Genomic DNA, 26,167 nt, shown 5'->3' on the forward strand with positions numbered 1-26,167 from the left:
GGTGGGGACCAGCCCCTTAGCGTCCGCCTCCACACCCGAACCTTAATGGCGGATACAACACCCAATATCGTTACATGCATCCTACTACTGTTGCATGGCTTCGGCATATGTCCCACTGCCGTCATCGCGAGGCATAACATATGCTAATGCGGAAGAACTCTACGCCGAAATCTTCCGCTACCACTGCAACCGTAAAGTTCGTCGACGGAGTAACTCCGGCTGTAATCCGGTTCGTTGGAACTCTACCAAGCGCCGGCGCAACCTTGATCCTCTGAACATCCTCATTCGCGGATGGGTCTTAGTCTCAATGTGGGTGTTGTGAGTGGCTCGTCGTCCAAGGCTTCGCCGCAACGAAACGGTCGAGCGCCGAGGTAGTACCACTACATCGTGTATAGACTACCCCGCTTCCAGCATTATCCAAGAGCCAAGTGGAAGTTAGTGAGAAGATGGTGTGTGCGGGAGCGTTACCTGAATGAGGCGCCGAGATTGAGTTGACTGCTATATTTAATAACAGAGAGACGATGAGAGTATGTAGTGAACATCAACCGCTCCGTCCAATACCACATTACAATGCGTACATCGACCTTCATCAGAGCGGCCATCGTGCTAGCCAGTAGCTACTCGGTTGATGCCGATGTGACGACTACCATTGACTCAAAATCGAACTGGGGTACTTGGGAAGGATGGGGAACGTCGTTGGCATGGTGGGCGCAGCAGTTTGGGAACCGAGACGATCTTGCGGATATCTTCTTTACGCTGAAGCAGACCAAGTTCAACGGCGAGACTCTTCCGGGTCTTGGCTTCAACATTGTACGCTACAACGCCGGTGCCTGTAGCTGGAACACCATCGATGGCGAGAAGATGGTAGTGTCCCCGAACGTAAAAAGGTCGAGGCAGATGGAAGGCTACTGGTTGGACTGGAAGAGCAGCGACCCGGCCTCTTCAAGCTGGAATTGGTAAGATACCTACCTCCTCCGTGTGCCACGGGACTATTTACTGATCACCGTTTGTGCTCTAGGACGGTTGATGTCAACCAGCGAGCAGCACTCCATAAAGCGATCGCACGTGGAGCAGACAGAACAGAGTTGTTCTCAAACGCACCGATGTGGTGGTAGGTACAACTCATGGACAAAATGTGTGTAAGGTATTGACTTGTTCAGGATGACGAAGAACCACAATCCATCGGGAGCTGCGGATGGAAGCGAGAACATCCAGTCGTGGAACTTGGAGCAGCATGCAGTATATATGGCGACGGTCGCAAAGCATTTCAAGGATAACTGGGGAGTCGAATTTGAAACTGTCGACCCTTTCAACGAGCCGAGTGCGAACTGGTGGAAGGCCGACGGCACCCAAGAAGGATGCCACGTTGATGTGTCCACCCAAGCCAAGATTGTCGGTTATCTCGACACGCAACTCTCAAATCGTGGGCTCTCAACAAAGATCGCCGCCTCAGATGAGTCGTACTACGATCAAGCTGCCACCACGTTGAAGACAATCGGCAGCAGCGCACTCGGCAAGATCAACCGGATAAACGTCCATGGATACCAATACGGAAGCGGCGACCGCGCTGGTGTTCGCACACTGGCTACACAGGCCGGGAAATCTCTCTGGAACAGCGAATACGGTGATGGCGTGGCTTCTGGCGAGAACCTCGCGAGGTACCTTTTCCAGGATCTTCGCCAGCTGAAGCCCACGGCGTGGGAGTACTGGCAAGTCCTCGACCAGGGAGGCTGGGGTCTCATCGACGCGGACAATGATGCTAAAACGCTGGGTACATCGACACAAAAGTACTACGTGCTTGCGCAGTTCGCCCGGCACATGCGCCCGGGTATGAAAATCCTCGATGGTGGCCGAGACAACGTTGTTGCTGCCTACGATGCTAGCAAGTCGTTGTTGGTCATCGTGGCCGTCAACTGGGACGCTGCACAGTATATAAACTTTGAGCTGTCAGGGTTCTCGGGGCGTCCTTCATCCGGCGCAACTGTCTCGAGGTGGAGCACCCAGATCGGAAGCGGCGATCGTTACGTGCAGCATCTCGATACCACAATCAGTGGCACAAAGTTCTGGTCGAAGTTCGAGAAGAACATGGTGCAGACTTTCGAAGTAACGGGGATCAAGTTGTAGAGAATAGCGCATACGATAGTGTGTTAATACGAAAATGTTCTGTTGATGAGGTCAAGCATTCGTTCGCGACGTTGGGTGCAGGTTCACATCGTTTTATGTTATCCGATTCTTTGCTTTCTTCTGACCCATACTTCTTGATCTTCATTTCCTGGCCTTTGCTGGATTTCCCAAACTTGAAGCCTATAGCTACCACGGTCCGATCGACCGGTATGAAGATCGAACGACCAGTCGTGCTTTGGACACTGGATGCCTGAACTGAGCACGACGCCAAAGTCTTCGATATCGAAGGGTGTACCATTAGAGAGTGGATACGAAGAGTGCGGGCATTCCTGCGCGGGTCTTGGTCAACATAGGCCCAATACACACAGTGCCGATGTCGCGACGTACGTGGTTGACCGCGACAAAGTTTCCTTTGTACTGGAACACCATCACTTGGTCCTTTGCATCGCCACCAACTTCTGGATCCATCCACTCATCGATTGCTACCTCGGTGGCTTTGGAGCTATCGTTGCGAGGCACGTGGAACACCCGGCATCCAGCCACATACTTTTTGCCGCACGGGCGCTGTTCGCCGACGCGCATGGAGTCGTCGAGATCCGGGTACGACGTCACTGCGCCAGCGCAAAACCACGCGTTACCAGCCTGAGATGACCGAGAAAATGGATTGACCAGGAACGACATGCTGGGTGGCGATGACGCCGATGTGGGCGACGCGTTGATTGCACGCGACGATGTCCGATGGTGGGTGCCAGGTCTTCACTAGCACCACGCTAGCCGCAGCGGAAAGCGGCTAGACTGGTCCATGTCAAGTTGTCAACAGAGACTTCCACTTCCACGCCCTGTGGTCAAATATGGAAGTCTGGTTCCAAACATGGAAAATTAGAGCGCACAGCAAAGCAGCGTGGGCAATGTTTAAATACCGAGATGGCTTCAAAGAGCCCGCATGTGTACATTTCTACGCTCCTTGCATACCATCGCGCCTGTCTTCAGACTTCGACTAGCTGATCTTTGTCTCTTACATTCGTCTTCATTCAAAATGGCGAACATCCAAACCCCTTCGAGTTATCTTGCCAACGCGCGCATCGCCCCAGAAATCTTGCAACTCCGGCCTGATTATCGCGCGCTACTCATGGTGGTCACGAACATACCACCAGGCCCTTCCGACTCAGCAAGTGAAGCTTTCCTCTCTTCGGCAGAAGCATCGGCCAAGGAGGCACTGGCAAAGACTCCGGTCAACGACATTGCGCATGTCGCGCAATGGAAGGAAGCCTACAAAGCCTTCGGCGCAAAGCCCAAGAAGACTATGAACAGTCTCGAAGCACTGTTACGTCGTGTTGATGCGGGCCTACCGCGTGTGAATCGCTTAACGGACATCTACAACGCGATTTCCATAAAACATCAACTCCCTCTTGGAGGCGAGGATCTCGACAAATACCAGGGAAGCCCTTTCCTGATACGCGCAAAAGGCGACGAGAAATTCGACACAAAATCTGGCGGCGAAGTCGTCATTGAGAACCCGAGTCCCGGAGAGGCCGTCTGGTGCGACGATGGTGGTGTAACGTGCAGACGTTGGAATTGGAGGCAATGCTCGAGGACTGCATTGAGCGACGGCACATCGAATGTACTCTTCATTCTGGATGCGTTGGAAGCCATCGATGATGCGAAACTGAATGCTGCGGCGGACGAGTTAAGTCAAGAACTGCAGAAGCTGTCCGCAGATGTAAAAGTCGAACGACGTCTCTTGACATCGTGAGTACTCTCCGTCATGCAACAGTTGCATTGTAATATGTATTAGCTATCCATAATACGTTGTAGTCTCCATTAGGCATTGACAAGAATGGTTTATAGACTGTTTATGATGATGTCCGCAGCCTATCCAACGTTAGCGTATATCCTGCAACATTTACAATCCCACTGACCTTCTCTGCAATCGCATACGCTGTAGAGCTCGTATGTGCACTTGGTAGAAAAGGCAGAATACTGATATCAACAACGCGCAATCCGGCCGCACCATGCAACCTCAGATCTGGTCCTACCACGCCTCCCAGATTCCTGGGTATCATCGCAGCTGTGCAGCATGGGTGCAAATGCGAGAGTACCATGGAGCCCTTGATGTAAGATTTGAGGTCTTCGTCTGACTGAACAGCTGGGCCAGGAGTGGCTTCAACCGCACCGTACCTGCGCATAGTCGGAGTATCTAGTACCTTACGAAGCCATTTGACATGCGCAATGTGGATGGAGAAGTCGATGGGACTGGAGCCAGCGCGGTAATCAAGTATGGGCTGAGCTAACAGGTCGGTTGAATTGAGATGAACAGCACCGCGACTCAGTGGATGGAGAATGATAGGACGCATAGTCGTCCCAGTCGCAAAGGGTACTTCTACACTGGGGGCTTCTGGGTTTGCGAGCAGGTCGGCAAGGACGTGAAGCTGACGTTTGTAACCAGCAACGAGGCTTGGGTCGGAGTTCTCTGGCAAATGAGCAGCCGCTGAGTCGCTATCAGCCGTCTTGCGCATTTCCTCAATAATTTCCATGTACTCCTCGGTCACGTTAGGAAGTGAGATGTACAGGGCAGTATTACTCATGGCCAACGTGTAAGGGCCTCGTGCTGGCGTCATATTGAACTCTGCTACTGCTCTGGCGGCATAAGCAGGATCAAGCATGTCTGAAGGCATATTGGAGAAGTTGCCAGGCTTCGTATCTGTGACACAGTCAGTGATCAGAGTGTCGACCTTAACGAGCAACCGCGATACTCACAGTTCCACGATATGCCGGGAGAAGAGTGATCTTGCAAGTTTGAGCCTACCCCAGGAAGATCCAGTACCGCGGTGATGTTCAAGTCATTGAGGAGAGCTGCAGGGCCAATGCCGCTCCTTTGTAGGATGGTAGGTGTGTGCATTGCGCCGGCAGAAATGACAACTTCGGCTTTGGCGGTTACATTGAACACTTCATCGTTAGAAAGAGATCGTATCTCTACCCGTGGTGGCCCGTGTGAGACGCCGTCAGTGTAGACAACCCTGATGACCTGATGCTTGACCAGCAAGTCGTAATTTGGTCTACCCGAAACGTCGGAGTAGTGGCCCAAACCAGCGTGTGAGCGCCTGGCCGTGACTGGATGCTGAGATATGGGTTCCCAACACATGCCTTCTTTGTCACCACCTCCACACTCATCTAGGGCTCGGATACCCATATCTCCCCAAGCATCCCTCGCGAGGTGAATGTCGCCCCATAGAAAAGGTGGGAAACTCGAATGGATGGGAGTCGTGCCGCCATACGCGGACATGTCCCAAGTGAACCCATATTGTTCCACCACGCTTGGCTCTGGTGGAGTGAAGGTCACGCTCTATTTGGAGTCAGCTTAACGTCAGACACGAGCGGCAACCATACTCACCTTCTTGAAGTAGGGAAACAGGCTCTCCCAGTCCCACTTGGCCGTACTGTTTGCAAACTCAGGATCTCCAATCTGAGTCCAAGCGTCATAGTCATGTCTAGATCCGCGATCAAAGTACTGGCCGTTGATGGCGCTACTGCCACCGACAGTCTGACCAACAAACAGCAAAGCCTGTTTGCCATTCATTTCCGGATTAGGTACTGAGTTGAATGTGAAGTATCCCGCTTTGTCAGTTGGCCCGCCCCAAACGAGGCTTGGCGGATCAAATGCCCCTGGCGCATATCCGACTTCGCCGTACTCAACAACCAGCACTGTTTCTGCGATGGAGGTCAGCCAAAAGTATTTTTCCAGACGGATGTGAGAACCTACTCTCTGGGAAAGCCTCAGTAAGTCGATCAGCTACTGTTAGACCCGCGGTGCCGCCACCGCATACCACCCAGTCATAGCTAGGACGAAGCTCTGAGATGTGGCGTTTGAAAGCAGCGTGTGGTAGCGCATTAGCGCAAGTGACAGCTAATCCAACTGATAGAATTCGTGGAATCATAGCTGTCCGTTCAAAAGGTATCACCCCGATGGTCTAGCGAGCGTCTTCTCTTATGTCGCTGCTATCGCGTTGCTATGCTGCTGTGCCACCCGAACGCTCGTGTCATTGGCACTCGATAGTGCGCGTTGGCATCTGCAGGTCGTGTGGACCGCTCGTGATCGGTATGAAATGCTCATTGGTCCTAATCTCCGTTGTAAGTCAGACTTCGTAAGCGTTGCTGTGCATCGCAGCATGCGGTTGTGGTGAGATGCGTGCAGGAGCGAGCGACCCCGCTCGGACAGGAAGGTTCATTAGTAGCCTGACTCGTGTCCGTTTTCTTGAGTGAGCATATCGCATATTCATCATGTCTTTGTTTGCGCAGCTCTACGCGGCGAAATGGCTACTCGTAGCGGTCATTCTTGTGGCCTATGCTGTGGCGACCTTCGTTCGCTACCGGCGCCTTCGAGCCTTCCCTGGTCCGATCAGCTCGGGATGGTGTGAACTGCTGCATATGCGCGCTATACTGAGTCGACATTCGCATCTCTGGTACAAAGCCGTTGGCGATGAATATGGTGAGTAGATAGGTGGAAGTCCCAAGGTCGCTGCGCGGGAGAGGCGCCGTCTCGCCCCTGTGCGGCCCGCTTGCCCCTTGCTGACAGCGCCGAACTACAGGACCCCTCGCTCGCATTGGTCCCAACGACCTTTTAACATCGTCGCCAGATCTGCTGGCCCATATGAACGCAGTGCGCTCGCCGTACACTCGCACAGCATGGTACAACAGTGCCGTGCGGATGGAGGTTGGCAAGGACCATGTTTTTAGCCAACTCAACGAGGCTCAGCACACGAAGCGGCGCCAACAGATGGCGTCGGGGTACTCAGGCAAAGAGAATTGGTCCCTGGAATCTGACATGGACGAACACATACACCAGCTTCTGGACCTGATCAGATCAAAGTATCTTTCGACTGCTACGCGGCACGAGCCGGTGGATCTCGCCAGTAAGATTCAGTATCTTACTCTCGACGTGATCAGCAAAATCGGCTTCGGTAAAGCGTTTGGGGACATCAAAGCCGATGCTGACCTCGACGATTATATAAGCGCTGGTCGAGTCGGATTGGCAATTATGGTCTTCACCGGGGCCCTTGGACTGACACCTTACCTCCACTGGCCGCCCATCGCGCGCATGCTCGGGCCCTCAGACAAGGACAAGAGCGGTTATGGAAAGATGAGAACGGTAGCTCGGGAACTCATCGATTCGCGTCTGGAGAAGCCCACCAATAGTCGCTCGGACATGCTTTCGTCGTTCATACGCCACGGATTGACACGCGACGATATCGTGACTGAGTCGATGCTCACCATTCTAGCAGGGTCTGACACGACTGCGACTGCTATACGTGGAACGATGCTCTACCTGATGACCAGCCATAGGGCGTACAAAAAGCTGCAGGCCGAGATTGATGATGCAGTTACTTCAGGTCATGCTGCTACATCGTCCGGTATTGTGTCTGACGAGACGATGAAGACCCTGCCATACCTACAAGCCGTAATGCGTGAAGGGCTTCGAATTCACCCACCTGTCACTGATATCGCTCCGAAGAAGGTACCCGTCGAAGGCGACAATGTCACAATCAACGGTAAAGCGTATTTCCTTCCTGGCGGTACCAACATTGGGTATAACGTAATGGGCCTCAATCGAAACAAGGAGATATTTGGTGAAGATGTCGACTGCTTCAGACCGGAACGTTGGCTACTCGATGAGCACCACGACATCCAGCTTGAGCGCTTGAACGCTATGCGCCGTACTACAGACATGATCTTCGGGTATGGCAAGTACCAGTGTCTCGGGAAGCCTATAGCATGGTTGGAGATGAGGAAGGTCATCTTCGAGGTACGTTGTTCCAAACTCTCGTGCCGAGTCCCCATGCTGACTTGTGTCTAGTTCTTACGACATTTCGATTGGTCTCTTGCAAGCCCAGAGAAACCGTGGAGATCTAAGAATTATTTCGGCGTCTTCCTGCAAGACCAAATGTGGTGCCACATTACTGAGAGAGAGCATGGCTTATGAGGGCCTCTGCGTGACGGATGTGAGTCACGTGAAGAGTAGCAGGGCTTTCTTTGGCGTCGGCTTAAATTGATCCCAAGGCTTCTTTCCATGTGTTCGTCAACGGCCTCTTTACTGTCCAACCAGTCTCTTCGAATAGGGCGGAAAGTCAATTATTCCGGACACGGGTCTTGGGGTTTGTGATATTTTGTCCAACCTGTCCGGACTTCGACCAAGTTTCCGGTTGAATGACCTGCGCACGGTGCCTTATGCACGGCATATCGTGATGCTTGCGGGGTAATGTGGAGCGAATGTCTACCCCGGACTAGCCACTAATTTGCATCAACCGAGATGCATCAACTCGCCGGCTAATGTGACACATCATCATCGTCTTGACTGTGCTGACCGGCTTCGCAGTTGTATGTCATCGCATGAGGCACTGCATACCTGACTTATGCAGTCCGATAGGCTGACACCTTCATCACGACTGTTCCCATGCGCTTCGCCCGGGCGCCCAAGCAACCATTACAATGCCAAGATTGCAAACAACCCTAGAATGATTCTGTTCGGCAAATGACTACCGGCTATGTAGACGGTGATGTATTCATATTTCTCATTGGTGGATCTTCAGCAACGACGCTTCCGTACAGCCTCATGGAGAGGCTTCAGATGGCAGCTGTTGTATATGAGCGAATGCATATGCGTTGCAAGCATAGCGCAATTCTCCAGAATTTTCCGCCATGAAGCTTCGAAAATCCTGGTTGGCCGCCGTGTGTTTCGCCACTCCCGTTCTCGCATCATCACCAATCGTTCATTCGCAGGCTGGCATATACCAAGGACGTTTCCTGCAGGAATTCGACCAAGACCTATTCTTAGGTGTCAAGTATGCTCCAACGCCAGTGAGATTCGCTCCCGCTCAATTAGCACCGGATTCACCTATAACATACCACAATGCCACGCAGTACGGTGTTGACTGCACAGGATATGGTGGAGACACAAACACCCTGGTTGCCGCAAATTGGACAAAACTAGGAGAAGACTGTCTACACCTAAACATCGTCAAACCAAGGACAAATGAGACACATCTCCCGATATTGCTATGGATCTACGGAGGCGGATGGCAGCAGGGTGCTACTAGTGATCCAAGGTAGGCTCTCTGAAGTGACTGCATTCGGGATGAAACACTCATCAACGCCAGATACAACATGAGCTACATTGTTCAGCAATCAGTACTCAACAACAAGCCCGTCATTGGCATCTCGATCAATTACCGCATGGCAGCATTTGGCTTCTTGTACAGTGAAGAAGTTGAGGCCGCCGGCGCACAGAATCTAGGACTTCGCGACCAACGACTCGCGATGCAGTGGGTGAACAAGCACATATCATCCTTCGGTGGTGATCCTAAAAAGGTCACAATCTGGGGTGAATCAGCGGGCGCATACTCCGTTGGTGACCACATCGCTGCACATAACGGCGATAACGAAGGCCTGTTTCGCGCGGCTATCCTAGAAAGCGGTAATGCTGTTGGTGCACCACTCAATGGCACCGACTGGTACCAGCACATGTACGACAATCTGACTGAGTCGGTCGGCTGCTCAGGTGCCGAGGATACGCTCCAGTGTCTTCGTGACGTACCCTACGAGACCATCGCACCATATGGCTACCAAGGTCTTGAATGGTTCCACGTCATCGACGGTAGCCTGATACCTCGATACGGTCAACAATCATTGCAAGAAGGCAAGTTTGCGAAGATACCCCTCATACTTGGCACCAATACCGACGAAGGCTTTGGTGTGAACGGGGTGAACAGCGACTCCGACGCTATCAATCAACTCGTACACTCCAAACGCTGGAACGTCAACGAGACTGTCGCTGAGAAGCTTCTCGAGCTGTACCCGAACGACCCTGTACTTGGCGAGCCATACGGCTGGGGCAATCGCACATGGCCACAGTATGGTCTGCAGTACAAAAGGTACCAAAGTATCGCAACTGATCTGACCATGTATGCCCCTCGGAGATTGCTCGCGCAAAGCATGAGCGAGCATGTCGATCACGTCTACTCGTATCGATGGGATGCGCCCAAGTTCAACAACACACCGGAAACAATCGGCGTCAATCACTTCTCCGAGGTCAGTACCACGCCATTATTGCGTGATTAACAGAAGCAAGGACTGACTTTAGGACAGATACCCTTCGTCTTTGGAAACCCAGAACAGCAGCTCACTCCTTTGGGCAACAGCTCCGAAAATATTGCATTGTCAAAGCTAGTGATGCGCATGTGGACGTCTTTCGCGTACGATCTTGATCCTAATGGTCATGGAGGTAAGTTTGAATGTCTATCATTGTGTGGGTAGAAAGAGTACACTAACACGCGTTGCAGTATCCCAAGCTCCCGAATGGCCGAGCTACGCCACCAATGCGACCAACTTTGTCTTCCGAAAAGACCAAAGTTATATCGAGGATGACGATGATAGAGTTGAAGGTGTTGCTTACATCAACAGCTTAGTGCGATGAAGCTGGTTGTAAGGCAGTACCTAGAGTGTTAGAAAGTGTGAATGCATCTTGATCTCGGTATCGTCGAGATGACTACTTGAGAGCGAATACATCTTGTGTGATGAGCTTCCAGCTTTGTAGAGGCGAGCGCTCCAAATCAATGGGTGAACGAGAATGAGTCCGAGATTGTTCTTTTTCGACGCATGCAGACTAGTTTCGGTCTAGTCAAACAACTCGCAGCTTTGCTAGATTGTCCACTTGCTAAACTCAACACAGAAATTCTCAAGGGCGACGCGAGGATGTCAAGCGTGAACGCAAGCTGGGATCTAGCGGACGTTCCAATTCGGGGTCCCTCAGCTCCGGATTCCCTGCAAAGATCCTGGTAGGCTTTGTATGGTCCTCATGCCACTCCGTCTTGTGCATATAATGGTTGCGTTGATTGATGTAGGAGAGACGTTGCGCCATCGGCGGACCGTGCTCTGTTGTACTCTCTAGAAAGATAGCGAGTTTGGGAAAGCCGGGACAGTTCCAAGCCTTGTGTATACCCCTAAGAGTTGTATGACCTGCAATATCCTCCCGTAGGGATTGGGACCTGTTGCGCCACACTTCGATTGCTGTAGATAACCGCTTTTGAAGCAGAAGCAGAAGATCCCCAATATGAATGCCATCCGTTCGATTGACTGTTCCTACCACTTGCAGATCTTCGTGACTCTTCCCTATTGCGTAAATGCGCAAAACCTTGCAGGGTGGCCGGGTAAGAAACATGCTGTGAATGAGTTGCTCCCGATACGGCCCTTTTGCTGATGATATATCTTGGAAATAGTCTTTTATGCGAGGCTTAACGGTAATGGTGTAGTTGCCCTGTGTTGATTGGAAGCAATCCCCGAATAGATCGACGAAATATGGATTCACTTCGACTTGAGACAGATCCAGCAATCGAGGACAATCTTCTGGATAGTAGAAATCTTTGAAAGAGCGCATTCTAAAATCCACGAGGAACCTGGTATGGAGAGCATTGAGCAACGGCTGCGGGAGTGTATTTGCTTGCGTGAATTGCGCCGTGAGAAAGGGATCGAACAGTCTACGATCATGAGTTCCCGAAGATGTCATGTCGATAGTGTCCTGAAGTTCGGTGACCTCATCATTAGATGGCGGTAGCCACTTGAGGCTCGGCGGAATAGCGTCACCGTGTTCGACAGCTGCGCAAGGGTACGGGACGCGATATTGTGTATCTAGCGTGTGCACAACGACCTCTCTCCAATGTCTTGAAACATTCCATGCTGCGTAGTGAGTCCTCGGGGAGGCGTGAGAGAGAATTTGCTCGAGTAATTCGACGACGTCTAGGGCGCGGTGAGATCCGCCATGGCGTGTGTGTTGCGAGACTAACGGTGTAGTGGGCGAGGCCTTTTGATCCACGGACTTGGGGTCGTAGAGTGCGATTCTCTCGTCGATGACGCGCAGGGCGGATGTCCTTGACTCTTCGACACTTTTCTCCAGCTGATCAGCATTCTTGGGTTCGCTGACGGAGGCAGGGCTTCCGTTGTCGGCCATGCTGTCTAATACGAGACGATGTGTATTTGAGGCTTTCTAAGTAGAAGAGAGGACGGGCACTTGCGTAACATCGACCAGCAAATCTCGTCTTTATAGTAGATCAGTATCTAGGCAGACAGTGAGCACGTGATAAAGGGTCTGCGGTTGCCTCAGGCTGACCCAGCATCTCAGTGGATAACTAAAGTCAGACTTACACTTATACCAAAGCGCAATTCTCGTATGCCTTGAACTCAGCGTATCTAGGTAGTCGTCATATCTGAACTGAGAATTCGAGCGATTATTTGCTGGTTTAGTCAGGCATTAAGTAGTGGTGTTGGGACATGAAATTAGGTATCGAGGGCACCTGGGTACCTAGCTACCCACCCGCATCCCACCACTTTGATATTATCCCAGCTGGCATGCACCCTTTATTCTCTTGATACCCAAATAGCAACGCGCGCGGCCGAAACTACGCCGCTTCCGCACGGAATGCTGAATGCTTATAAGCTCGACGACGTGAAGCCGGGGCGCCCCGAACTCGTCTGGAGGCGCATGACGTGGTGGTGAACTCAGATCCCGCGACGGCCACAAACACTTGACTTCACCCCGACTGCGCAAATGATTCAGAGGACACCTCACATGAGACGTCGCTAGTAGTGTTGAAGAAGACCCAGCTTCCCCGCGCGCGGTCTCGATGCTGACACTCTCGCTCAAAAAGCCGCAAGAGGCTTAGCGTGTGATGACCCTTATCGGCAGGGCGTAGCAGCCTGCTCACTTCTTCCACCATTCATGAGATCTACGATTGGCGAGAATGGGATATGATTCAGTTGGTGGCTACAGAGTCATGCAGACGTAAAGGGTAATAGTCGCGCTATCAGCGCTTGGTACGATGCTTGTTCTGACGGTCAGACCGTTTAGATGAAGGTGTATCGTGGACAGAGGGTGTATAAAGGTAGGAGATTGCGCTGTGATGGGCAAGAAGGATCCATACTCGTAGTCAACCTTCTCGAGTTACATCTTCTCTTTCAAATCGCGAACCATACCGAGTACCATTGAAGCACAAGGCTAGATACCAGATATCCATCATGGCAACAGGAACCTCCTGCTCAACAGAGTGCATCAAGGGCTCGATCCATGCCGGAACTCCCAAAGGCACCATTGAAACACTCCACGGCCTCTCCGTCTACACAGTCGGAAACCGAACCTCACCACGCGCAACAATCTGCATATACTCCGATATCTTCGGCCTGGGTCTCCCCAACAACAAGATCATCGCCGATGCCTACGCCGCCTCAGGAGAGTACCTAGTCCTGCTCCCAGATTTCTTCAAGGGCGACCCAGTCGGACTCAAAGTCGCCGATGCGCTGCTTCCCGTCGATGCGGCGGCACAGAGTACATTCGCAAAGTATACGGGTATCTTGGCTAGTTTGCCAACGTTTCTTATGTGGCAGCGGAGGCATGGGAAGGCGGAGTCCGACAAGATTTGTCTCGACTTCATGCGGGAGTTGAGGCGAGCGACGCCGAGCGGGAGGAAGATCGGTATGGTTGGGTTCTGCTGGGGCGGAAAGTATGCTGCTCGCACGGGGTTGGAGAGCAACATGATCGAGATTGAAGGGGTGAAGAAGCCGCTTGCCGATGCGATCGTGGCGCTACACCCAAGCCACCTGGTTGTTCCCGAAGACGTCGAGGGTCTTGTTGTCCCGACGAGCTTTGCGTGGGGCGTGGAGGATATCGCTGTGAGTTTTGAGACGAAGGGCAAAGTGGAGGAATGTCATGCGAAGGCACAGAAGGCGCGAACAGAGTTCCCTGAGATCGAACACAAGGCGTATACGCCTGGCAGGCATGGGTTCGCGGTCAGAGGCAACCCAGACGATCCGCAGGAGAGGAAGGCGCTGGAGGACTCGGAGAAGCAGGTACTTGCGTGGTTCGAGAAATGGCTCTGAAAAGTGCTCTGTAATTCGGTAGCCGTATATTGGCATAGGTATCATCTCCGCGTATTCAAGAACTCATTGTATCCACCTTAGCGCCGTTCGCCTGTCAAGAGACCTTTACTGGGCCTCTCAATTCCGCCTGTATTTCTGGGGAATGTTCTTCTCCACGACGCCTCTGAGCTCGAGCCTCTCCCACTCCTCTTGTGCCGCCTCCTTCTCCTCATGCATCTTGAAATGCGCAATGTCCTCTGGGTGGTTCAAGTCCTCCTCCTTCACATCGTCGCCGCTGTGGTACTTCTCCCAATGATGGATCTCGTACTCGTACTCGTCGTCACCGTGGTGCCCTGGGCCCATGCCAAAGTCCGGCAGCTTGACATTGTCGGAATCCTTTTGCAGGAATTCAGCCAAGGTGATGGAGCCGTCCTTGTTGATATCGAACATGTCTAGAATAGTCTGGACGACCATTTGCTTCTTGATTTCGGAGATGGAGGCGCTGGAGGGGTCTTCGAGACCGTAGGTTCGGCGGATGTCGACGGTAGTCCATAGACCGGTACTGTCGTAGTCGTGCATGTTGAAGAAGGTGGTTGCGTCGTAGCCCGCGATGTGATGCTCCTCTGCGACAGTATCAGTAAACGGCCCTTACTTTTTGTTTCATGTTGTGGGGATCTGGGGAAATTCATACCAGCCATGTGTCGCGTCGCCCAGTCGGCATCTGCTGCGACTTCGACTTGCGCATGTTCAGCGCCGCCGTGCGCCGAGGCATTGAGGGCGCATGAAAGCAGCAGGAGCGCGCCGAGTGGTAGTTTAAACATGCGATCCATGGTTCTTGAAATTGTAAGGCGCGAGAAGGGGTAAAGTCGAGTTGAGTCGTAGCCCAAATGTTGACGGCGGCCAGGGGCTCGGCCCCCATGAGGCCAATCGCCGACACTATGTCATAGGGGCCTCGAACTTAAGGTTTCCACGTGCAGCTCTCTTTCACCGCACCAGCACCAGCACCATCACAAGCCCGCCATGAACGTCCTGGCCCTCCTGAGCCTATTGCTCTTCATCCCGTTTCTCTTCTTCCTCGCGTTCCTAGCCGCATCGTCTTGTATGGGCGACGGCTTCCGCGCAAGATTCGCCGGCGTCACATTCAATCCTCGAAACGCATCGTTCGGTCGAAACTACACGCGAGGATTTGGGTCGGGAGCAGGCACTGGTGGCTGGGAACAAATTGAGATGGAAGACATGATGGGGGAAGACAGCGACTCGGAATGAGGAACTTGGCACACTCGACAAGAAGTATGGCTTGACTGCCCATCTCGGTGCTGTACAGGGTATCTTCATCTACACGCTACCGCCGATCTGAGCCTTCTAGAACTCCAGATCCTGCTTCTTCGGCATCTTGCTACCACCAGCCGCCTCTCGCACAGCCTCCTCCTGCGCCTCGGTGTCGCCTTCCATCGGCGGTAGGCTGTACTTCGCAATCACAAACTTCCGCCTACTCAACGTAAACGCCATGTCCTCGCCCAAGTCTCCCGCTCCACCACCGCCGCCCTTTTCATGAAACACCGGTAGTTTATGAACGGCGAACATACCCTGCGGTCGTTCTTCTTCCTTCGTCGTACCTGCCGATTGTGCGAGTGCTTGCGCACGCGAGTATGGGAATGGGGACAGCTCAACGACACCGTCAGAGAGGATCTCCATCCAGCGGACAAGCCCCGAGGATCTTGGATATAGGGTCAAGGGAATTGTGATAATGGCGGTCAGGCGCGTTTGATACTGTCGGAGTAGCGCGCGTAGAGCGTGGAGGAATTGGAGTACGGAGGTCGGGTGGGCCGCTGACGGAGAGTACAATGCCGGCGAGAGGAGAGACGGTATCACGATGCGATGGATCGCGTGTGGTGGTGTCGACTCGAGCTGCTGCCGTATGTTTTGCAGTATCGGAGGGAAGGGTGACGAAGTGCCTGTTGGTGGAGGTATGGGCACATAGTTGATCGCTGTTCCTACAGGGAGCGTGAGACGTTTGGCAAGATCGAAGGTATGGCAGAAGACTATCTGCTCTTCTGTCGCACTATCGCCTTGACCTGCTGTCCTCTGCACATTGGGAGAGCCTGTTGAGAACTTTGTCAAAACTGCTCGATAGATGGTCTTGCATTCGCAGTATATGTACACAACGCACCTCTAGCACTCTCAAACTGCCCAAGGCCTTCATACCTCCATGCGATCTTCATCTTCTCCGCTCGCTCCTTCCCCTCCTTTCTCTTGTCCGACTTGTCTTCTGATATACCCGGTAGTTCCCTACCCCACACTTCGCCCATGCCTACTACATGTACTCTATGGCCCTGCACCACTCCCTCAGCTGCGTAGAACCGCAGTAATGCGCCAGCATAGTCTGTCGTCCCGCTCTCGCCTATTAGTATCGAGTTTCCCAGTGCCAGGCCAGCGTGTCCGGCTAAGATGCCATCGAGCGAAGGTGTGCCGGTCGACGTGGTGGGGCGGCCATCGATGGGTGAGGGGCGCACACCGGGGGGTGTTGGTGCAGGTTGTGCTATCGAAGGAGAAGATGGTGCATTTGACGCGTCTTCGCCTGTCGGTGTGCGAGATAGCGCGATGTTGCGCTTGCGAAATGCCATTTGGGTGTGTCCTGGGCTGTGAGTCGCGCCCTGTCGAAATTGTTAGAGGGGGCTATCGATAAGCGCGTGTTAGCGTCAGACGTCATCCACCCAGCAGTCGCGACTGCTCGATCAACACAGAACGGGAATCGAAACCAACGTTTTTGCTATTTCCAGTGAGGTAGCTCAGGCTATCTAAGCTTGTTGTTTCTCTGTCACTCGCTACCGGAGCTTGATCGGTCTTGATCCTTTCGCTCCGATACAGCATCTCGCCTCTATGGTTTCTTGAGCATCACACCCATACAGGTTGCATCAAGGCTCAGTCGCTCCAAAGACCCAAACATACTCCAAACAAGACCGCAATCTTCAGCTCAGCGCAGTAAAATATCTGGACCCCGCAATGTATCCTAGCAAACCTACCGTATCTCAGCATTGCGGCCGCTTCAAGATAATCTCAGATGCTCGCGCTGTCCTCATTCTGGGCAAAGCTCTCCATACTCTGCCTTGAATGCTTCCATAATCGACTCCTTCTCTTCTTCCGGACATTCTGCAACCTGTATCTCGAGCAACTCTTTCTGGTTTGTGTAGAATGCTCGCGCTTTCTGCATCCTGGCTTCTGTGCGAGCACATTCTTCTTTAAGCTTGTCTTCCGCCTCTGACCGTCTGTCTCGTTCTGCTCGCGCCCTCTGTTTCCATAGGCGGGCGTATTTAACGCTGCTGGTACCAAGCGTCTTCAGCTTCTTTCTCACTTCTTCGTTCTCAATTCGACTGTTGTCCAGCAGCTTTTGCATCTGTTCGTGTCGCTCATGCAGAGCTGCCATAGCTCCATCGCTTGCTTTGCGCGCTGCCTGTGCCTCAGAGAGCTCATTTTCGAGCAGTTGGATTCTTGCCATGTGTGCCTCTTTTTGGGCTGATGTGGCGGCCATGTCTTCATCAATCTTTCTTCGCGCATCCTTCTGGTCTTTGAAGAGCTTCTTCATCTGGTTCTACCGTCAATTTCATTCGCCTAAATACTTATAGATTATTGCGCATACCCTGTCTGTATGGTGTGCTTCTTGTCTTCTTGTACCTATTCCGCGTCAGCCACGACTCCTCATGAAGCAATCAAATGGGACTGATCATGACTTACCAGTTCCTTCAATCTCTTCAGAGGTATGATCCTTGACAGTGCACGTCAGATCTTCCATGGGAACAAAGCTCCGGTCTTGGACATCGACATCAGCCGGTAACATTGCTGATGCGTGAGGTGCAGAGGATAGCATAGACTGCATAGAGCGCATCCGCATCTCTGCATCGTCCCTAAATTTGGCGGTAGGAATGTTATTCAGCGGCGCCCCATTGGCGACCGACTTGACCGCCCATTCAAAATTCCACAAATTCCACGGATACTTGAAGGGCGTTATCGCACCCTTCAGCAAAAAGTAGTACTCGATCAAAGTTTTCAACTCGAAGCCGTGATCGGGTCCTCCCTCGTCAAACGAATATCCACTTTGCCGATACGCGGCCTTGAATGGATGGCAGAGTTCCTCGATATGTGGTAACATTACCGATAGGATTCGTCGTCCTCCAGATAGCATGTATACTCCTCCAGATGACTGATCAAGGTCTTTGTGGGCCCATATTGACTGGCTAGCCGTATATCCGCCGATGCGAAGCTTGACCAGGGCGATCTTCATGAACGACTGTCTTCTAGTTCGAGTCTGTGACGCTGGTACCCACACCAAGTTTTCGGCCGAGGGCAATTTCGCGAACTCTTCTGGGAAGTACTTATTGGCGTAGTCTTGAATGTTCTGCAAAGTAACTTTGTCATTGGAAGCCATCTGTTCAAATGTAAGCAGCTGCGGAGAGTTTGGTGCACAAGCCTGGTAGACCTCGATGATGCACCCGTGATTGATGGGTCTTGCTGTAAATGACCTCGTTAGGCCTTCAGAAATGATGATTGTCGCAAGTTATACCACTCGAGTTTTAGGCAGTGACATGTGTTCAAGTAGGTAGCGAAAAGCAAAGTAAAGAATGAGGAAAGGAAAGTGGATCACCAGGAAATAACACACCAGGAGGCAGATATCGAAGCAGCGTAGTTGAAACACTTAGCTTAACCTCACCTGGGCATTCTTGTCTCTGACTGCATGAGTTTACCAACGTCACCGGTGAGAGAACACTTCCTGAGCCAGTATTCCTTGCACCACGCTGTAAATCATCAGTCTACCAGGTAAACCATGTATTAGGATGAGATTACAGAGCCGCTAGTCGGATCATGCAAAATGACTTCATGATAAAGCTGACTTGTAAAGGTATGCATCAGCAGCAGAACCTTGTGAGATTCAGTATAGCATGTGTACCTCTGTATCGCAGTACCTATGATACGCCTTTAGAGTGCTGGTATCTCAGCCGATGGGAAGCGCAGTTGCAATGAGCCGCTCAACGCGTAGCCTCTGAGGCTGTGATGTACCTAGGTAGACTGTGATGATGTCTATCATACCTACCCAGCGTCCGCGTCCCTCCCACACAACATTGAGTGCGGCTTTCGAGCCGCCGAAAGCTGATCAGTAGTGACAGTTACTGGTAGGTAACAGATATGAATTGAAAACAGCAGTATGGGCTTATTGTACACATGGAAAACTAAATTTGCTAGCTGGCACTGCTGGGCGTTCTTTCTTTGCAGATCACCTGAGCAGTACAAGGTATCTACAAGCTCTGGACAAAGCGCTCGTATAGGAGCGCTCTGGTGTCATACGTGATGGATGGATGACGCGGAGTGCGACGCAAGGTGTGGTGTACTCTTCTTCGTACTTTCCTTCCAAGGTTCTCATCGTCTGGCACTAAAGTCCCGATACGGCTAGCGCATCCTGCTAGCGCCATCTCCAAAGAAGGCCCCGGGGCCGGACATCGCTCGATGCTTTCAGCATCTTCGATACAACTCTACCTTTTTCATCTAAGTCTACTTCTACTTCAGGGTCATGGCGGAGGATGAAGAGGTTGAGTCTGCTCTGATTCCAAGTCTCTACAAACCGCCCGCTTTGCTACCGATCGCGCAACTCAAAGATCAACTCCTCTACACGATAGAGACATACCCTGTGACCATTGTCGTTGGTGAAACAGGAAGTGGTAAGATTTTCTAATCTCTCACTAAAGGTCAAAGCTGACATGTGGCCTTAGGAAAGACAACACAGATACCAAAATTTCTGCTGGAAGCCGGTTGGTGCAATGGCCGCAAGCAAATAGCGATCACCCAACCCCGGAGAATAGCATGTACTAGCGTAGCCGCAAGGGTAGCAGAAGAGCTGGGTACGCCTCTTGGTCAACAAGTCGGGTACAGTATCAGATTTGAAGATGTCACGTCCGCAGCTACGCAGGTGAAGTTTGTCACAGATGGCCTGTTACTTCGCGAGATGCTCGTCGATCCACTCCTTTCACGCTATTCAGTCATTATGGTCGACGAAGCACATGAACGAAGCTTATCTTCTGACATACTATTGAGCCTACTGAAGAAGGTGCTGAGGAAGCGAGAAGACCTGCGCGTCGTTGTGAGTAGCGCTACGCTAGAAGCGGAACGTTTCCTTGACTTCTTCAACCCAGACGACGGCGAAAAGGTCCATGGCAAAAGCACGGAAGAATTTGGCTACATCATTGGCATCGAAGGGCGCACATATCCGGTTGAGATCCAGTACCTACAGGAACCAACAAACGACTACGTGGAAGCAGCAATCGATACGGTAATGAAGATCCACGAGCACGAGGGCGAAGGCGACATTCTCGTGTTCTTAACAGGACGTGAGGAAATAGACGACGCAATCGACAAGCTGGGTGATCGCATTGCTGATATGTCTTCATCCAAGCAAAGGCTCATGCCGTTGCCCCTCTACGCTGGCTTGCCAACAGAAGACCAAAATCTCATCTTCACCAAGCCGCCACAAGACACGCGACGCGTCATTTTCAGCACCAACATCTCAGAGGCATCTTTGACTATTGACGGCATTGTCTTTGTGGTGGACTCAGGATATGTCAAGCTTCGCGCCTACAACGCCAGTCTAGGCATTGAAAATCTCGCGGTCGTTCCTGTGTCGAAAGCTAGTGCCACACAAAGAGCGGGTCGTGCTGGACGGACGAGGCCGGGCAAATGCTTTAGACTGTATCCTGAAAGCGTTTACGAAAGCTTGGAGGAAGCCACGTTCCCAGAACTTGCCCGCTCGAATCTCGCACCTGTGATCCTGCAGCTTCTCAACCTGGGAATCACGAATGTGGTGCGGTTCGATTACCTCTCGCCTCCACCATCAGCACTAGTAACGCGCGCTCTGGATTTGCTCTACTCTCTCGGTGCGTTGGACGCTCATGCTCGCCTCACGAAGCCCCTCGGCACGCGTATGGCGGAGCTTCCGCTCGAACCGATGCTTGCTCGCGCATTATTGAAGGCCGCCGAACCGGAGTTTGGCTGCTTGAGCGAAATGCTCACAATAGCCGCAATGATGACTCTGCAAGGCAATGCTTTCGTATCCCATGATGGCGGAAAGAAGCAGCTTGATGCTGCGCGACGGAAATTTGCAGTAGCAGAGGGTGATCACCTTACACTATACAATGTATACGAAGCTTTCGTGAAAGCTGGAATGGGCAACACGACGTGGTGTCATTCAAACAGTCTAAACCACAAGTCGCTCGTCAAGGCAGTCAGCGTCCGGAAACAACTTGCTGCTTACTTGGATCGTTTTGGTGTCAAAGAGAATGTCCTCGCTTCATCAGGCGTGCTGAGGGTTGGCGGTATACCACTCGCCGAGCGCGTGCGTCGCTGCTTGACGACTGGGTTCTTTGCACATGCCGCGAGGATGAAGGCAGATGGAACCTTCACGACCGTTGATGGAAAGACAACCTTGTGGCCTCATCCGACGTCTGTGTTCTTCACAAGGAAGGCAGATTGGGTCATATACACTGAGATTCAGTCTACAAGAGACAAGATCTACATTAGGGATATGAGTACAGTGGAGATGGACTGGTTGACGGAGTATGCACCGGAGTTCTACAAAATCAAGAATGGCGGTCGATGAGAAGAGAAGAAAAGTAGCTTGCGGGTATCTATCAAAACTAAAGGCATAATTACATAAGGACATCACGACAGGACTGCTGCTTGCCCGCAACTACTTGCATGCGTCGACGAACAGCTCTCGCATGCCCTTCAGGAAGCCCGCCAAGTCGCGCGTCTCGTTCAGCCTGTCCACGACAGTCTCGACCTCTTCGCGCTCGACCTTCGGTCGCATCTCTAGCACTCTGTAGTCGCGCTCGCTGGTATCCAGTTCAAACCACGCTTCACGGTCCCATTCCCTCTCATCGACGTTGGTATAGACGAACTTCAACCTGTCGTCTTTGCCCAGTCCCTCAATCCTCAGCCCCAAATAGTTCTCCCAGAAGTCGAGTTCTGGCTCGTTGTACCGACTTTGCCCATCGAGGTAGCGGCGGTGTTTGAGTTGTGCTTCGCGGCGTGCGGAGATGGTCTTTTGCACTTCGGCGATTTGGGCGCGCAGGCTGTCGCGGTGGGCTAGGCGCTCGTCGCGCTGAAGGGTAAGGGCCGAGATGGCTTCCTGCATCTCGGAGGTTTCTTGAGACTCTTTGGAGATTGTTTGGCTGTGCTGGGCTGTCTTTAGTTCGAGAATTTCGATATCGCGCTTCTTCATGCGTTGGTCCTCTGTCACGATAATTAGTACGCAGTCGATTGGCAAACACATGAATGAGGGCTTGTCATACCATGGAGTTCTGCGACATTCATGCGGAACTGATTTCGCTCTTCCAGTACTCGTCTACGTCCATTCTCGATAAAAGCGTCGAATCGTGTCGTAAACTGGTTCATGCGACTGCGCAGATCATCGAATCCGAAGTTGATGCTAGGTAGTTGGTCGGCCATGGACGGCGCATCGTGTGAGGAGGCGCGCATCGTGGTGCTCATGGAGGGCTCAAAGGTCGTCATGATTGCGGCCTGGTTTAGACGTGTCTTGTAGAATATGCGAATATGTGGTGGGGTGCGATGCGACAATGGGTGATGAGGGCGGATGAGATGGTTGCTCCGTAAACAAACATGCGCGCTAGTGCGGCAGGAACGATAGTGGGGCGCATGCACGTGCCGACGCGACTTTTGGCGCTAGTGGAACTTTTTGGCGAGGTCACTTTCATCATCGCGTCCGGCGCATACTCAACCTTCACAGACAGAATCTTCGCTCTCGCATACGACCTTTTGTTTTCTGCGTACAAAGAATGAGTTTATACTCCAGCGACGTTACGGATCGAGAACCTCTACGACAGCCCAATGGCTGACAGATCGCTCAAAGATCTGAACTACGGCCATCCTGGTGCAGCGACCTACGACTTGGAGAACAGAGAATGGACGTTTACTAGGCCCTACACCACACGCTCGTTCAAGCGCATACGAACTTCGAAGGACGCGACTCCTGCGAGCAATCATGCGACACCGGCATTCTCTCTCTCTGCAGAAATCTTAGCGAGTAGGACCAGCGTACAGAAAGAGATCAGCAACAGCATCGAAGAACACCCTCAGCTCTCTGCAGCAGGCGAAGTCCTCTCCGATCTAGCTGTAGTATCTGCTGCCATATCATCCACGGCTTCGATCTACGATCCGCTCGTCGGCGACCTACTCTCCTTCGGTTCGATTACACCCAAGGGTAGACACGAGGCATGGCAAATAGCTGCATTGCCAACGGGAGAATCTGGCAGCATACTGCAGTTGTCAATTCTAGACAACGAAAGACACGGTTGGACAGCAGACCCGAAGTCATGGGTAGAAGGGCGGACCTTGAAAGATACCGAGAGTGGCTTCTGGAATGAGGAAGCGGCACCGATCCAGCAAGTTTCCTTTTCGCATTCGGATGACAGCAGACCTTTTCTGGCTGTGCGACTGCCTACGCGTACTGTCCTCTTCCACCCAGACTACCACCGCCGACCACGCGCTTCCGCTGTCTCACCGTTCTACCGCTTACCCGCCTCCTCGATCGAACTCCACCCTATACTCAGCATAAGTCAAAACGATACTGGTGGCTTTGCTCATGCCGACTTCACATTCAATCCAGACTTCCAGTTGCAGTTTGCACTCGTCGACCTGAATCAGTCATGGAGTGTATGGGACATCGAGCATCGGCCCATACTTGGCACGTACTCGGCTTCATGCCTGCTTCGTGGAAAGATCGATGAACTGGAAGAGGACGGGGACACAACTTGCGAAGACGGTTGGGCGAGGGTTCTCTGGGTGGCTGATACAACGACGTTGCTGGTATGCAACAGGCGCCATTTGAGCATCGTCAGCATCAAGGGCAGGACAACGTCATACTTTCCCTGCCCAGAGCTTTTCAGTGAGCGATCGGCAGACTGGGTCTTGGATGTCAAGCAACACCCAAGAGATAGAAGTCGGGTTTTCGTCTTGACCTCTACTCGTTTATTCCTCCTTTCGGTCACTGCACCAAGTGAGCTGCTTCCGAGGGCTGGTGAAGCTGGAGCTAAAGTCCTCACATCTTGGCGGCACTACCGGGGCGTGGAGGATTTCACACTTCACATAGGCGTGCAGACGCTGTCGGACGATGGTAAGTTGCAGATCAATCGCGCGACAGAAATCACACTGACAGCCTGACAGAAACATGTGTTGTGCTCCACTCTCGAGTTAACAACTTGGTCCAAATACAAAGCTTCCGCAGCAATACCTCCGATTCTTCCGGCCTCGTTACCAGTTCAGATCCGACCCTGCTAGACCTACCCATCGGTGGATCCGTGCACATAACCAACTTGTACATCGAGCCCATGCAATGGGAATACTCACAGAAAGATGTCCTCTTCCTCCAACTATTTGTCACGCTCTCCGACTTAAGTACGCGCGAGCTGGTTGTCTGGAGTCGGAGCACCTCGACAGGACATATCACCGAGAATGACTATGCCGTTGTAGACTTCACGCGGAGCACGATCAGACGCCCTAGAAACCTCATCTTTAACTCGAAACCACGCAACAAAGACGACGATTTCATAGTGCCTAATGGATTGGTCGACAGAGGATTACCAAGCTCCAAAGTAGGCAGGCAGCAGCCAGAATTGCGCAGATCCTCGGACGGTGCTGCCGTGCCGGAAACTCGGGACAATGCTTCTCTGGGCGAGATTCTATCGCAGTCAAAGAGCGCGGCGGAGCAGGTCTCGGGTACCATCGATGCGGTGGCCGTCATGGATCAGGTGAACGAAATGCTGGCGACTGGTGCAGACTTGCCACCTTTACCATTGGGTACTCTGTAAGTGAACTGGGTCTTGTTTGCATTCTGAACTAACAATTGCAGGATGGAGTTTACGCACGCACAGTTCCATGTTGCAGACATTGACGAAGCTTCGTCCAACTTTCAAGAGCTGTTCTCTTCGCCAAATGGTCAAGATACTGTGGATGTTCAGCTTATCGCAGCTATGCGCGTACTTGGCTTGACCGACGATGGCGATCTCACCATTTCCGACGCATACGATAGTATACTCCAGACGTGGGTTGCGCCTATGCCACCCGATATGCCAATTCGCGTTCGGCAACGCCAAGAACTTTTGGCTCGGCGAATCGCTACGGAGTTGATGTTCTCAAGCACATGTATACGTGACGATCGGATCCAAGTGCCCGCTGTTAGCATACAGCGTGGGCAGAGTCAGGACAGTGCCGTAGCCTTACCAATCCTGCCTGCAAGACCAAAGGAGGCTACCTCCAACTTCACTTCAAGATATTCTGCCTCTCAGCCGTTACCGACACCGCCATACTCATCTATACCACCTTCGTCTTTGCCTCCATCCTCTGTGTATGGATCGTCCCCACCCGAGATACCTTCCATGGAGCCAGCTTCGTCAGACCCCCTCAGTCGGCTTAGCAAGTATCTTCAAACTTCCAAAGACCCGGTTATCATTCCGCCAAACGTTTCCCAGAGTCTCGCGCATTGGGAATTAGGAAAGGATCCGCGTGTGTACAATTGGGTCAGTATGGAGCGTACTCTTCGGGCGGAAGAACTAGATGAGGAGAGCCAGCAACAACGCGAGAAGGAACGCAAAAAGAAGGAACGTAGGGAAAAGCGCCAACAACGCGAGAACGAGCTCATGAGGGCTAAAACTGCGAGTCAACTTAACGCATATCCGAGAAGCTCTCCAGGGCCAATGCTGGGTGGTATGGGTAGTAGCAGTCAGGTACCGAGTCAGAGCCAAAGTCAAAGCCAGATACCATTCCAGACTGGTGGCTTCATGATGCCAAAAAGTCAAGTAGAGCGGGGCAAGTTTGGAGGAAAGCTAGACAAGAAGAAGAAAAAGAAGGGGAGGATCAGTGGATTTTGAGTTTCGGGTTGGCGCATCGTTCCGTACATGTGACCCCGGAATACAAATGCTACATGTGCACAGAGCGGATGCCTCTCATTTGATGCCGTCACCGGTGCGGAAAGAAGGAAGCTCCTCCCCTCAAAGTGGGGTCAGAGGGGTAGCTTCCGCATGCAACTACATAGCTTAGCTCCACCCCAAACCCATCGTACATACCAAGGATCGCATCCAATACAAGC

The 26,167-nt window shown here is 52.2% G+C and overlaps 12 protein-coding genes across 12 annotated transcripts; 6 read left to right on the plus strand and 6 right to left on the minus strand.

Annotated features, from left to right (window-relative positions):
* Nucleotides 1-570: 570 nt before the first annotated feature.
* J4E90_005388 (uncharacterized protein) lies at nt 571-2,124 on the plus strand (the record flags this gene model as incomplete). Its single annotated transcript, XM_051434941.1, has 3 exons — nt 571-956; nt 1,019-1,111; nt 1,161-2,124. The coding sequence occupies 3 exons, from the start codon at nt 571-573 to the stop codon at nt 2,122-2,124; spliced, it is 1,443 nt and encodes a 480-aa protein (XP_051290965.1).
* Nucleotides 2,125-2,222: 98 nt separating this feature from the next.
* On the minus strand, nt 2,223-2,805 carry J4E90_005389 (uncharacterized protein; the record flags this gene model as incomplete). The annotated part of the gene is made up of 2 exons (XM_051434942.1): nt 2,223-2,453; nt 2,512-2,805. 2 exons carry the CDS (start codon nt 2,803-2,805, stop codon nt 2,223-2,225), a joined length of 525 nt encoding a protein of 174 aa, XP_051290966.1.
* A 355-nt stretch (nt 2,806-3,160) lies between these two features.
* J4E90_005390 (uncharacterized protein) lies at nt 3,161-3,877 on the plus strand (the record flags this gene model as incomplete). Its single annotated transcript, XM_051434943.1, has 1 exon — nt 3,161-3,877. The coding sequence occupies one exon, from the start codon at nt 3,161-3,163 to the stop codon at nt 3,875-3,877; it is 717 nt and encodes a 238-aa protein (XP_051290967.1).
* Nucleotides 3,878-3,966: 89 nt separating this feature from the next.
* On the minus strand, nt 3,967-5,701 carry J4E90_005391 (uncharacterized protein; the record flags this gene model as incomplete). The annotated part of the gene is made up of 4 exons (XM_051434944.1): nt 3,967-3,996; nt 4,224-4,825; nt 4,882-5,467; nt 5,516-5,701. The coding sequence occupies 4 exons, from the start codon at nt 5,699-5,701 to the stop codon at nt 3,967-3,969; spliced, it is 1,404 nt and encodes a 467-aa protein (XP_051290968.1).
* Nucleotides 5,702-6,772: 1,071 nt separating this feature from the next.
* On the plus strand, nt 6,773-10,591 carry J4E90_005392 (uncharacterized protein; the record flags this gene model as incomplete). Its single annotated transcript, XM_051434945.1, has 5 exons — nt 6,773-7,924; nt 8,899-9,224; nt 9,276-10,206; nt 10,264-10,399; nt 10,458-10,591. The coding sequence occupies 5 exons, from the start codon at nt 6,773-6,775 to the stop codon at nt 10,589-10,591; spliced, it is 2,679 nt and encodes an 892-aa protein (XP_051290969.1).
* Nucleotides 10,592-13,185: 2,594 nt separating this feature from the next.
* On the plus strand, nt 13,186-14,043 carry J4E90_005393 (uncharacterized protein; the record flags this gene model as incomplete). Its single annotated transcript, XM_051434946.1, has 1 exon — nt 13,186-14,043. One exon carries the CDS (start codon nt 13,186-13,188, stop codon nt 14,041-14,043), a length of 858 nt encoding a protein of 285 aa, XP_051290970.1.
* A 117-nt stretch (nt 14,044-14,160) lies between these two features.
* Nucleotides 14,161-14,852, minus strand: J4E90_005394 (uncharacterized protein; the record flags this gene model as incomplete). Its single annotated transcript, XM_051434947.1, has 2 exons — nt 14,161-14,645; nt 14,714-14,852. 2 exons carry the CDS (start codon nt 14,850-14,852, stop codon nt 14,161-14,163), a joined length of 624 nt encoding a protein of 207 aa, XP_051290971.1.
* A 532-nt stretch (nt 14,853-15,384) lies between these two features.
* On the minus strand, nt 15,385-16,646 carry J4E90_005395 (uncharacterized protein; the record flags this gene model as incomplete). The annotated part of the gene is made up of 2 exons (XM_051434948.1): nt 15,385-16,124; nt 16,193-16,646. 2 exons carry the CDS (start codon nt 16,644-16,646, stop codon nt 15,385-15,387), a joined length of 1,194 nt encoding a protein of 397 aa, XP_051290972.1.
* Nucleotides 16,647-17,098: 452 nt separating this feature from the next.
* On the minus strand, nt 17,099-17,857 carry J4E90_005396 (uncharacterized protein; the record flags this gene model as incomplete). Its single annotated transcript, XM_051434949.1, has 3 exons — nt 17,099-17,611; nt 17,660-17,694; nt 17,755-17,857. The coding sequence occupies 3 exons, from the start codon at nt 17,855-17,857 to the stop codon at nt 17,099-17,101; spliced, it is 651 nt and encodes a 216-aa protein (XP_051290973.1).
* Nucleotides 17,858-19,582: 1,725 nt separating this feature from the next.
* On the plus strand, nt 19,583-21,661 carry J4E90_005397 (uncharacterized protein; the record flags this gene model as incomplete). The annotated part of the gene is made up of 2 exons (XM_051434950.1): nt 19,583-19,730; nt 19,782-21,661. The coding sequence occupies 2 exons, from the start codon at nt 19,583-19,585 to the stop codon at nt 21,659-21,661; spliced, it is 2,028 nt and encodes a 675-aa protein (XP_051290974.1).
* A 90-nt stretch (nt 21,662-21,751) lies between these two features.
* On the minus strand, nt 21,752-22,575 carry KPR4 (Ribose-phosphate pyrophosphokinase; the record flags this gene model as incomplete). Its single annotated transcript, XM_051434951.1, has 2 exons — nt 21,752-22,296; nt 22,356-22,575. The coding sequence occupies 2 exons, from the start codon at nt 22,573-22,575 to the stop codon at nt 21,752-21,754; spliced, it is 765 nt and encodes a 254-aa protein (XP_051290975.1).
* A 336-nt stretch (nt 22,576-22,911) lies between these two features.
* J4E90_005399 (uncharacterized protein) lies at nt 22,912-25,949 on the plus strand (the record flags this gene model as incomplete). Its single annotated transcript, XM_051434952.1, has 4 exons — nt 22,912-23,284; nt 23,549-24,196; nt 24,274-24,886; nt 24,932-25,949. 4 exons carry the CDS (start codon nt 22,912-22,914, stop codon nt 25,947-25,949), a joined length of 2,652 nt encoding a protein of 883 aa, XP_051290976.1.
* Nucleotides 25,950-26,167: the final 218 nt, after the last annotated feature.

The sequence above is a fragment of the Alternaria incomplexa genome (genome assembly GCF_024043165.1).
Source record: "Alternaria incomplexa strain BMP 0042 chromosome Unknown scaffold_7, whole genome shotgun sequence".
Lineage (NCBI taxonomy): Eukaryota > Fungi > Ascomycota > Dothideomycetes > Pleosporales > Pleosporaceae > Alternaria > Alternaria incomplexa.